General features: G+C 37.9%; 2 protein-coding genes across 3 annotated transcripts; both read right to left on the reverse strand.

Annotated features, from left to right (window-relative positions):
- Positions 1 to 2,391: 2,391 nt before the first annotated feature.
- On the reverse strand, positions 2,392 to 7,837 carry LOC122021805 (grpE protein homolog 2, mitochondrial-like). Its single transcript, XM_042579965.1, has 5 exons — positions 7,602 to 7,837; positions 5,928 to 6,386; positions 5,650 to 5,817; positions 3,770 to 3,898; positions 2,392 to 2,716 (listed from the first exon to the last, which is right to left on the reverse strand). Exons 1-5 carry the CDS (start codon positions 7,740 to 7,742, stop codon positions 2,639 to 2,641), a joined length of 975 nt encoding a protein of 324 aa, XP_042435899.1. The 5' UTR covers positions 7,743 to 7,837; the 3' UTR covers positions 2,392 to 2,638.
- Positions 7,838 to 8,340: 503 nt separating this feature from the next.
- On the reverse strand, positions 8,341 to 11,735 carry LOC122021814 (protein DEHYDRATION-INDUCED 19 homolog 2-like). 2 transcript variants are annotated; one of them, XM_042579987.1, is made up of 6 exons: positions 11,548 to 11,735; positions 11,297 to 11,442; positions 10,035 to 10,112; positions 9,564 to 9,820; positions 9,325 to 9,389; positions 8,341 to 8,744 (listed from the first exon to the last, which is right to left on the reverse strand). In XM_042579987.1, exons 1-5 carry the CDS (start codon positions 11,618 to 11,620, stop codon positions 9,326 to 9,328), a joined length of 618 nt encoding a protein of 205 aa, XP_042435921.1. In that variant the 5' UTR covers positions 11,621 to 11,735; the 3' UTR covers positions 8,341 to 8,744; position 9,325. The 2 variants fall into 2 exon arrangements, with proteins under 2 accessions (XP_042435921.1, XP_042435911.1); XM_042579977.1 differs by lacking the exon at positions 9,325 to 9,389 and having other exon boundaries at positions 11,548 to 11,733.
- Positions 11,736 to 12,392: the final 657 nt, after the last annotated feature.

Below are 12,392 nucleotides of genomic sequence, written 5' to 3' on the forward strand. Positions count from 1 at the left end.
TCGTCCAGAAGGATGGTGGCTCGGGAAAACGCAGGAAGAAAAAAATGCTCTTTCCAATGCTTATTGGGGGTAGGCATTTTATCAAAGAAAACTGGACCGATCCGAGCTTGAAACAAGAAGGTGTCTAGCTCGGACTGCTTGAGGTAGTAAAAATAATGGAAGATTTGGGGCTTAAGGGGAATATTGTGTACCCGAAAGAGCACAACTACGCCGCACAACAACCTAAAGGAATTTGGAACAAGCTGGCCGAGCGGAATACGAAAATAGTTGAAACTTCTAAGATAAATGGGTGGATCGGAACCCTAAGGTTGCCTATAAACTGGTCGCGGAAGAAGGTAACAGTGTCGTCGACGGGTCATGGGGCCGGTCGGACGACTCGGCCAGAATCAGTTTATGGTCATCAGGGATTTCATAGGTATTAAGTAATTTGAAGGCGTCTCCCGAATCAAACCTACTCTCCATGGTTTGATACCAAAGACCAGGAGAGAGGGCAGAAGAACTAGCCATTGCCACCGGGATGCAAAGTAAAGGGAAAACAGAAGGCAACGGAGGAGATGAACGGAACAGTGCCTGCGATGCGCAGACGCCATCGAAATGCAGAGAAAAAGCGCGAAGAAAACAAAAAGGGAGTGAGCAAAGAGTTCTTACAGAAAAGAGGATGGCTGGAGAAGAGAGTGAAGGGTCGGAATGTCGAGAATGGGTTCGCCAAAGAACGAAGCAAGAACCTGCAAAAGCACTGGCGCGATAGAGCGGAAGCGGCGGAAGGAGAGGAAGCGGCCTTATAAAGGTTGGGATCGAACTGCAGGGACCGCCCGATCCATGGCACGGGATCCGAGGAGCGCATCCGCCCGTTGAATTTAAAGCGCTAGGGGTCACATTGAGCCTGACAGCTCGAGCAGGCGATGACGGCCTCCTGGCCACGTGGCGTCACCCCATTGGGCGCATTTAATGACCACCATTACACAGGCGAGGGCGCGTGCTCGACCTTAATAGCGGGGATTTGCATGAATTCCAAGGAAATTCAGAGGACATCGGCGTTGACCGACGTTGGGTCGGCAAGACATCCACCGACATGTCGAACTCTTCAAGTGTCAGTGGGTTCTAGGCCGAGCGGCATTCTCATCAGATACAGAATGGCCGTCATGTCGCCAGACCGATAGTCCAGTCAGTCGGACTTGCAGCCTCCTTCGACTAGACTTGAGGGGGAGGCACGTGATCCGGTAGCAAAGGAGGGGTTCCATACGGACAGAGGTTAAGGACACGTGGAGGTCAATGTCGAGACGATCGAAGTAAAAGGTGAGCCGAGCGGGAGGCCACCTTTCCGAGCGGTCGCGGTAGAAGGACAGTTGACTGGGCCGAGCAGCCGCTCAGCTCGGTCGTAGGCTAACATAGGCGCTATTCAGCCGAGCATATGACCGAGCGGCCCACTCGCTCGGCCCGACCAGTATGGCCAAGTGTCTCTCTAGCTCGACCCGATAAAAGACAGAAGGCGCAGAAGAGTACAAAGGGGACGACCAGAGATATCCTTTTCGAGATATGTGCCGCCGGCAGACAGCATGATCGGCGGCTGAACCAGACAGAAGATCGTATGGTGGAAGTTTCTACTGTTATGTCAGAGATATGCTCGGACAGTTGCGGTATGGCGTCAAGCGTGCTTTTCTGATACATCCATTTTGAGGTATGTTTGGGGAAGCGCTCACGCGTCGAGGAGTGTGCACGCACCTCCCCGGGGGCCTATATAAGGACCCCCGGACTTCGACGGAGGTATGAAATCATCCACACTGTAGCTACAGTTCTCATTATCTTGCTCCAGTTTTCTTCTCACTTGACTTAAGCGTCGGAGGGTCGTCGCCGGGAACCCCTTCCCGGCTCGATTTTGTTGCAGGTTCGCCGGAGGTCCACCTCATCTCGACGTCTACACGAAGCCAGCAGAGAGCGTCACGTACCCATCTTTCATCAATTCACAGTTCGGACAGGATCAATATCAATATTACATAAATTTTAAGAAATTGTATTTTTGATTTGGAATGAATCATCAAACGCACAAGCACAATATATGAAATCAAAAATCCTTCTTATATCTATATTTGTTATCCAGTATAATTCATAACAACTCAACTACACTTATAATTATAATAACTTTTAAATCCTGACTATTACAACTACAAACTAACTGTAACTATTACAATGCAGCCGACTCATTCAAAATTTAATTGAAAAATGTAGACAAATAATAATAAAAAGATAATTGTGTCATCTTATGCGGTGGGATATTTTTTGATAAAAAAACTTTAAAAAATGCCCCTTTAACAATTTTTTTAAAAAAAATGTCAGATTAATTTTTGCCCATTAAAAGCGAATCTGACGTTAGTTTCCGGTAGCCACAAATAGTTAAGAGTGAAATATCAACCTCATTTATAAATGAATTGAAACTATAACTAAGCCTGATGGCCGCTTGAAGTCATTCCAGTTCAGTTTTACCCAAAACAAATAACAACCAAGAACTAATTTTGAGGTCAGGCAAAAATGATCTGAGGTCGATAAAGATCAACTAATACATTCTCATTGCTTGTAGGCATTCAAGCTTCCAGACTAACATTGAACACAACAAAACACTTGCTTCTCATTCGCCAGAATTTTAGTCCGTCTTCTCAGCAGCTTGAGTTACACCAACTTCGGCTGGACGAATAACTCGATCATGTAGCATATAGCCAGACTGCAAAACAGAAGCAAAATAATGAAACCACTAAAGCTATTCATGCGGGTAACTTGTGCAAAAGCTGAATAAAATGGATGCCAACTAACAATCACAACATACAGTGGTTTAGTTGTGTTTGTATATATTTTAACAGATTTATTATAACTAAGCTTTTATTGTATATAAATTAAAAAAGATGATAAAGGGGAAACTATTCGACGCATGAAGATCTTAGCATAAAATGATTGAGCTAATGTTGCATGATCTAATTTAGAAAAAGGACCTATATTTGACCCATTGAAAATCTTAGCCTGAAATCATGGAAGAGGTTCGAAACAAAGGACCGACGTTCAGTTTACAGGATAAATTTACTCGAGGGACAGATGAGTATGAACAGTGAAAATGGTACAGGGAGGGATATCATCCCCTCATTGTTAACGTTCTTCAGAGAAGAACAAGACACAAGGATATGAAGAATACAACAAAATTACTAAAATAATTGCGCTCAATTACAATACATAATAAATAAAAACTTTTGAATTTATGCATGTGCAACAAGCGGCTGCATTAGGCCTAACAATATTCTTATCTTGTATGTCAGAAAATTTTTTATTTAACTCCCAAGTTACCCATAAAATAAAGGATTCAATTTGTTCAACTATGGAAAATACTACTGGAGATATACCTAGTTGCTCCTTAATAATACCATATTTTTTTTTTCCCCAACAATCACATGTCCATTTTAACATGCTCGTCTCTGCTACAGAATTTTTTTGTCTGTGTCGTTTCCTAACTAATAATCTAACCCATTAAGTATGATGGCTCTACATAAAGCAAAAAACAAAAAATGTGCTAAAGTTTAGCATCATAAATAACTACAAAGAGACACTACCATATAAGAGGGTGCAAGATACACAAAACAAAGGGATAAAAGATGAGAAATAGAAAGTTCAAGATCCAGTTAATGTAATTTCCACATAGGAGACAATCAGATTATTTCTTGGTTACAGACGATAGTGTCAATTTATAATATAGGGAACGAAAATGAATCTACACAATGTCGTTTCTTACCTTCACAACCACAGCAACTGTGCCAGGTTGTTTGGAAGAATCTGGTAACTGGAAAACTGCAAGATGCCTGTGTGGATCAAACTGTTCGTTCAAAGGATTAAACTTCTCCACTCCATATTTCCTGAACACCTAATTCCATCAAAGCATTCCATTTATAAACAAACAATAATTACTATACAAAGAATACCATCTTGGAAATGGCAGGGACCAACAGAAATGAATCAAGAAGGCGCTAGCTATATCTAGATAAACACTTTCAAAGCAAGGGGCATGTGGAAAACACTTTGTTCAATCTCAAAACATTGTTGATAAGAAAAAATAAAATTTAAAAAATATATAGAATTAAAATTTACAATAAAAATATAGCTCAAGAAGTACTAGACATACTTCTTCAAATAGATGAATAAGTCAAATATGAAAGTAAAAAAAAATGTCCTGATAGAAACGCCAACAAGCATATCAAACTGTATAGAAGATGCAACATCTAATTAGCTAAAAGATAATACTTTATTCGTTGGAATATAAACTTTTAAGAGATTGATGGAGAATTCTTATATATGTATGTGTGTGTTTAAGTTTCTTCTACTTCTTGCACATTCCAGTTCAAAAGATTCAGAACTATAAAATCAATTGGACATCCTAACTATTTAGTATAATTTTAACCTAATTTCCCTCCTTTTATCAATAGATATACGTCTAACTACTATTGGATATTAGGATCTATTATATATACACTTTGTAGCAAAAGGTGATTACTCTCACCCCAAGCGTCCCTCATCTTAGGTTATGTAAAGGGAGATAAATCACGGGGTCAACTTATAGCCGACCGCCAAGTTGGCTAGGGGGTGGGAGGGGTTTTTTCCCCGAGGGCAGGTGCCCACCAGGAATTGATCTTTTGCCCCATTATATATACACGCACATATATAAGAAGGTACTATTAATAATGTGCCAAATTAATAAAGTTTTAACAACAAACATAGGCCAGTCAACCTAGTGACAAAATTATTGTGACCAAAACTTTTAATGACAATTATTTTTTGTTAACCTTTTTGCAATGCATGACCAAAAAAAGGAATCAGAATATACTATTTTTAGTTCAATGTTCACTAAAATGACACCTACAACCCAAGCATGACAACTAGGAACAGGAAGAAAGGAAAATCAAACACCGTTCTATGTAGAAGAATCTAAAAACAACTTCAAGAGAAATGCTTCATCCAAATGCTCATAGGATTATAAATGATAGGATATGATCCTCAGGAATGCACGTATTAAAGGCATTTCACTGGTAAAACCATCTACATGTCAGTCTTGTGCCATGATTGAATTGTTATGAATTTTACTCCATATTTTATTTTTGAAAAGCAGGAAAGCTAGACATAACTAACTATCCATATCAGCACAATAATCCACAACTCTACTAGCAGAAGTATTCTACAACCCCAAAACATTCACATGTCAGCACAATAATACTGTCACCTATTTTTGTAACAGAAACCACTTTCAAAAGCAGCTTTTAAAGGAGATATCATCCCAACACTACCACCATAACAAAGAAATATTCTTGGGATCTAGTCATGCCAAATGCCTGCATAACAATCATCTCACATCACATCAATACATGATTGTCAAAGAAATATCTCAAAAATGCAATTCCTTAAAAGCCCTTTGTACTTTCTTAGTAAATACTATGATGTTGTTTTATCAATTGCACGAACAAGGTTGCTTTTTCATCATATTATAGTTTAAGTTTTGAAATTCAACAGATTCACCATTAATTAATACAATACAAAACCCTTACAGAGATCCATTATAAGTAAAAAATAGAATCAAAAAATAAATTTGAACTAGAGTTAGTAGGGTTCAGAAATTATGTTTACCTCTGCAAGTTGTTTATTCGTCATTTCAACACCCTCGAGCAAGGTCTTTATGAGTGGTACAGCTCCAATGGAATCTTTGGATTCATCTATCTTCGAGAAGCTATCCTTGCCAACAGATGAAGCTCTTTCAAGATTGTCAGCAACATCTAGTAGGCCCTTAGCAAAACTCTGCACACAATTGAACCAAAATAGACATATTCCTCCGTATTCACCGAAGAAACTGACACAATGCAGCAAAAGGAGAATAAGTAAATAAAAAAGAAAAACACAAATTATACCTGTATTGCGAACTTTTTTGAGTTTTCTGCCTCACGCTTTGTCCTGTCAATAACATTTTCCATTTCAGCATAACTACGAAGAACTTTATCTTGCATTTTTTCAATCTCCTTTTGTTTCAATTTCAGTAATTCTTCCTTCTCTGCTACAAGATTGACTAGATCATCAAACGATAGGTCTTTCTCTTCCTCTGAATCAGAAAATTCAGTTCTTTTTGTAGTCTTTCTTTTATCAGACTGAGAGTTGGAGCCTTTAGATTCCAAATTAACATCAGCTTCATGTGACTTCTCGGAACTAGTAGCGTCACCACTTTTGTTGTCAGACTCAGTGTTACTTACATCAGATTGGTTTGCCTCCTTTTCAGGCTCAGGTGACGAGGAAGATGTAAACACAAAACGTTGAGAAATAGCAGATAGTAAAGATGGATGTCTTAATGACTGGTGCATGTGGGAAGTGGAGCACTGACAATAACAAAAAAAAAACATGAGATGGAAGATTCAACAATCCATATTATTGCAACTTAAGTCAGTAAAGGAATGCATACAAGGTGACTTATAACACTGGTTACAGAGATAAAACTATAGTAGATACCACACCAATCTCAACTATAAGCTCATAGAATAACCTCATATGAACTAAGTACTTGAAAGCATCTAAACCATACAACAAGACATGAGACCCAGCTGTTCTAGAGCTGATTACATGGAACGTATCTCACAATTGAAATACCTGATTCCAAAAAAGGAAAATACTCTACCACTAATGTCAACTTTAAAACTTGGCTAAGAAAGAAGTCTGCGTGGCATCATTATTGTGTGGAGTTCAGGGCAAAAATAAATTGATGCCTGGAACATATCTTGCAATTGAAATACCTAATTCCAGAAAAGGAAAACACTCTACCGCTAATCTCAACTTTAAAACTTGGCTAAGAAAGAAGTCTGTGTGGCATCATTATTGTGTGGAGTTCAGGACGAAAACAAATTGATGCCTGGCTACCTCACATTACTTGCAGCATCTGAACATTTGGGAGAAAACTAGGAGGAGTTTGTATAGTTATAATGTTAGGGGCCATTTCCAGGGTCGACATAAATGTACAGAAGAATGTTTTAAGTTTTGTCAATGTCAAGCAAGCACAAAAAGTGACTAAGGCTCTAGTGAAGTTGGCATCCTCCAACATGGTGATAAAATCCAGTGTTGATTCAGAGTGTTTTAGTTTAATCATCCTCGATGATACCAGAATCAAGAGGTGCCCACATCATAAGATTAACGATAAGCTGGCATAAATCCTGAAAACATCCAGACCAAGATAAGTATCATGGTGAAGGAAAAAATGAATCCGAAACTAGCTCCAAAATAAACATATTTAGCCACGTGATCCGTAGGATAACTACATGAACTTATTAAGAACTTAAAACAAGAAGGAAAATCCAAGATTTAGATACATACATGTTGCGGTAACCTGCGTAGAAAAGGAATCGAATAAACAAACACAAGTAAAGAACGTAAGGAGAACATAGCTATATGTGATCTGAGGGGTTAAAACAAGGACTAATTGAAACCATTCTAATAGCGAAGAAAGACAGAAATAGACTATAAAATGTACAGGAACTAAATATTGGAACTCAAATTTACTATTTAAGAACCAAAACAAACAAAAAATTAAGAATCAATCGCACTCTGATCAAAGTGCTCGCAAAAGCGGGCTGCTCAAAGGATTGGAAGCCGTTGCCGACCGGAAGCTGACGAGAAGAAGAGGCTGATAGCAAGCAGTTGGCAATTCTCCTACTTGCCATCCGAGACAAAACCCTAGCAGCCATCGTCTTCGATCAATCGAGACAACAAAAAGCAGTGGTGGCGAAAGAGCAAACGAGGGATTCGAGTAGAAGAAACCAGAGCGTCGTGTAAAAGGATATTTCTGTTAGTTCACCATTATATCCTCATCAATCGGGTGCAATTTCGAAGGAGGCTCCCACGGAGACAAGGGTAAATTCGTCTTCAAGAGGGTTTAGGGTTTTCAGTTGGGCCAAGGCCTAGCTATCCATGGTTGAACTTGTCCGCTGTCGGTTTCAAAAAGTTGTATAATGACTAATTTTATCTATTAAAATATTTCAAAATTTATTTAAGAAGGAATTTATAATTAGTATAGATTATGTTAAAATAGTAGCATTTTAAAATTTATTTGAAAATTCTTGAAAGCATATGTTAAATTTTTATTCTTTTAAAAGATAGAAAAACAGTTTAAAAAATTGATATCTACGTATTAAAATTAATTAGTCATTCAAGACTTCTAAAATTATATATATATATATATAATTATTGGAGAGATTCGAACCAGGAAGATCGACAATAACAACCGAGGGAAGAAAAACAACAGACAACAAGCAACCAAGACACTAACAAAGCGATACATACATGTACAACAAGCCATCAAACTATTTATTTTAAATAGATAGCAATAAATACTTCAACAATTTATTAGAATCTCCAAAGGATCCCACTAAAAGGTAGATATTAAAAGGTCCACAAAACACTCCCAATTCCATGCTCCAGTCTCATGTACAACCTTGTAGAAGCACCCACCCTATGTATCACTCCATGCATCCAGTACCTTGTTCAATTTTGACATACGCTTTGCGACCACCTAAGGATGTCCAGATTGTTTATCTTGAAACGTAGCTAAGGCTGATGCCACCATGGCTGTTGCTCAACATCATGCGTCGTCATCAAATATCGTGGAGAGCACTAGCTGCCTCACAAACTCACTCCTCAGAATACTCTCCTCTAGGTTTTTGTCCGAGTAAGATGGAGCAGGCACAGCGCTGTAAAGCAAAGCTTACACATGTTAGAGAGAGGATTTGATTGAACTGTCACTCCTAGAACAAATTATTATTAGCTTAATGCTTCCAGTGAGGTTTTATGCTGCTTCAGCAGGTGGCACCAAGCACATGTCGTTAATTCACTAAATGTACCAACCATGACCCAATTTTTTTTTAAAAAAAAAAACCACAGCTACCAAAAATCTGTCCTATAACTAGGCATAATAATTTAGCTCGATATCCATTACCTCCAAAAGCATTAGCAGGTAGTTTATCTAAGGAACAAAAGATACAATCATAACCCGACAAACTACCAAGACAATCCAGTGACAAAAGGGATCACTAACTAAAAGCAAAAAAAATAATCAACTGAAATGCCAATGGGCCAACTAAATTCACCTCATTGCATATAAATGGCAAGAATGTGTTTCTTGATAATCCAGACAATACTAAGAACAATGTACAATGAACGTAAACTAAACTATAAAAGGGAAGAGCTCACATAGCATCAAGTTAAATTATGGTGCTAACAATTTAATATATCAATCTCAGAATTTATGCCAAGAGACTAAAGAAAAATTAACTCAAGTGTTCACATGGCCAACACTTCCAGAGAACCGTGACTTCAGTACTCCATACAAATGAAATCTGGAAACCATATGGAACAGCAGTGCCAATTTCTTAGTGGGAGCACAGAAGAATTAATTGAAGAAACAATACTATATATATATATATATATATTAAAATGTCATAAGATTTGACCAAATGGCGTACCAGAAACCTTGGGGGATTTATTTAGTTCATGCTGTCATTATATCATACCTTTCCACCAATTTCTCATCTGAAACTTTGCCAGCAAAAGTTTCTTCAGCCAAGGCTTCAGGTTGTCCATCTGATGTATCTACTGCATGCAAATTAAAAATGAATGATGACAACAATGGATCAGGTGCAGAATTGGAGGTAACAAAAGAGCCCCCCAAAAGTGACTGAAGGTTGTCTTCATGTAAATCTTTTCTTAGCAGAGAATGAGTAGAGTGTGATCCTGAGGAAACTTTGCGTAATCTCCTCCTGCGCTGTATGTTAATTCTTGTTAAAGAATCCAATCAACTTAGTCATACTTGTAAAACAGCCATTTATGAAAAATAAATGACATGTGGTTGTTTAAAGTTAAAATAGTTAATTCAATTTCCAAAGTGAGCTTTTAGTCATAGAGAAGCACACAATATCCACAAAGAGTATAATAAAAAAAGTTGATAGATATAGGCAGCTCAGAAAAAGGAAAAGAAAGGATATCTTAAAAATACTCGCATGTTCAGTTGTTGTGTGAGCAACCATATCTGTCCCAACTCTAGCTGCACAAACAGGGCAAACCTACAAACACAAAACACAATATGTAAGCAACAACATATAGGAATCAAAGCAAAAGCACATATAGGAATCAAAGCAAAAGCCACAACATATAAGTGAAATAACAACTCAATTTTGATTGCAATGGAGGCTCTCACAAACAGAAAGCAACTTACTCATACCGTGTTGAAAGGAAAGGATTTCAAAAAGAAAGTGTGTGAACTCTCAGTAGGAATAGTGTGTATATAGTTAATGTTGTTAAATACAAAAACACAAATTTATTATAGTTGCATTTGCACAATACCCAAGCTATGACTGCGTGAAGATGAAAATTGGTTAGGAACACAGGTGCAGAGCAAGAACAAATCTTTTCAAAGACATGCAAGATAACCAGTTGGGTGGCTAGATAAGAAACAACAATCTTGTAATTTACTGAATGCAAGTTTGTCAAGCATGTATTACAATATAGTGGTCCGACTGAGTCCCTAACTACAATTTACTGAATAATTACAGTTTCAAAAACATAAAAGAAAATAGAAAGTATATTTAAGCAGAGTCAACTATCAGCCCATTCGACAATTAACATGAACAGTAAATGTCGACTCAAACATGTAAAAACTCATGGGCAGCTAAAGTCATTCTGGCATGTGTAGCCTCGTGCTAATAAAGTTAGAAGTATAAAAATTATCCAAACTGAAGAACACCAATCCTAAGGAAATTACTGGGAGCCAAGAGAGTGCTGTTAACACCATCAATATGCTAGGGGAACGAGATAAATCAGAAGACAGACATAAAGACAGCTTTTTTGAACTTTCAGTAGCCACTAATGGACTATGAAATAGCTTCCAAAACCTTCTTGGCATATTCTCTCCGGCAACAATGAAGATCGCACTTGCAAAGATATACATGAACAACAATGAAGATTGCACTTGCAAAGATATACATAAACATCGCTATTTTTTTTTTCTTTTGTACCATATACATCCAATCTTTTCAATAAGACAATTTTTCATTCAATTAAAAGGGGAAAATTAGAAACGTCTTCTAAGGATACAACCGATAATAGCGATGTCACCGAAAATCGAATAAGAAAACCTCAAAAACAAAGGGGGAAAGGATACAAGGGAACTAATCATCACGCCAAAAATAAGGAAAAATAACCTAGTAAATTCCAAAAGTTTAAGAGACGCAACAAGCCAGTTCCATACCCCATTGTTAGCCTCGACCGGATGCTCGTCGTCGATGTGAAAGCAAAGCCCCACAATATCGAAATCCTCGCCGCAGAACGGACAAGCGAACTCCGCCCGGGACTCGTCCTCCCCTCCTTCCATCTCATCCGACCCAAAGCGCGCATCTACCGTATCACAAAACAGCCGAATCCGAATCCTTAAAACACCGAATCAACGAGAAAAGTGAAAGCGAAAAAAACTATAAAACCACAGGCCACCGAACCCCCCACCATATCGCGATTGCAGAGCCGATTGACGACGCTTGGAGGAAGCAAGGAAGCGGCTCCACGAATCGGTCTCCATCAGCCCGTTCGACGATCGGGGCCGGGAAGAAACCCTATAAACCAGAAGAGGAGGCGACGGGGGTTAGTTTGGGTTCGGATGGAAGGAAACAAGAGGAGAGCAGAGATGGAGACGCGTCTTTTCAAGGGAAAGGAGACTGAACGGAGGTAACGGTCTACGTGTCGCGTGTTTAATGGAGAAGAGAATGGAACGGTGACGGCATAATTTGGGGAATCAACACTTTAGAGTGGTGACTGTAACTGAGCTGGTAGCTTGCGGCGACGGAGACGCCTCCGGTCAATGCAAAATTTGCAACGTTCAATCAGTATTTTACTTGCAGTGGAAGTGGAGACCAAATATTTATACAATTTTTTTTTTTTCTAAATGAGATCCCTAATTAAGGAATGCAGAACTTCTGGATGATTTCTTGTGAGTATTTTTTAAATTTATTCAGATGATTTATCCTAAATTTGTTAGGACCAGATCGATTATCTTAAATTCATATTTTAAATTTTTAAATTCATCAATCAATTTTATCTAATGGACCTTATTAACTTTGAATTTTTTAATTAAAATCAATATATTTCTATAAGAATATATCTACGGATATATTATATCCGGATATAGAATATATCTATGTCATTATAATCAGATTCAGTATCAACGTTACAAAACTTAGCATAGATGATATCTACTTAAAAACATCCACATTAATTTTTTTTATTATTATATTTAAAATTTAAGATAAATAATTTATTTTATTAAATTTAAATAATCATTTTTCACTACACAC

This window comes from Zingiber officinale, chromosome 1A (genome assembly GCF_018446385.1).
Source record: "Zingiber officinale cultivar Zhangliang chromosome 1A, Zo_v1.1, whole genome shotgun sequence".
Lineage (NCBI taxonomy): Eukaryota > Viridiplantae > Streptophyta > Magnoliopsida > Zingiberales > Zingiberaceae > Zingiber > Zingiber officinale.

Bases quoted from the DNA above. Each gene is read 5' to 3' on its own strand.
- LOC122021805 (XM_042579965.1), bottom strand. From the start codon at position 7,742: ATGGCTGCTAGGGTTTTGTCTCGGATGGCAAGTAGGAGAATTGCCAAC. The intron at 6,387-7,601 runs GTGCGATTGATT...TGTTATTGTCAG, and splicing joins TTGCGAGCACTTTGATCAGA to TGCTCCACTTCCCACATGCA. The intron at 5,818-5,927 runs GTATAATTTGTG...AATTGTGTGCAG, and splicing joins CAAAAAAGTTCGCAATACAG to AGTTTTGCTAAGGGCCTACT.
- LOC122021814 (XM_042579977.1), bottom strand. From the start codon at position 11,620: ATGGAGACCGATTCGTGGAGCCGCTTCCTTGCTTCCTCCAAGCGTCGT. The intron at 10,113-11,296 runs GTATGGAACTGG...TTGTGTTTGTAG, and splicing joins CGGTCGAGGCTAACAATGGG to GTTTGCCCTGTTTGTGCAGC. The intron at 9,821-10,034 runs ATATCCTTTCTT...ACAAGAATTAAC, and splicing joins AACATGCGAGTATTTTTAAG to ATACAGCGCAGGAGGAGATT.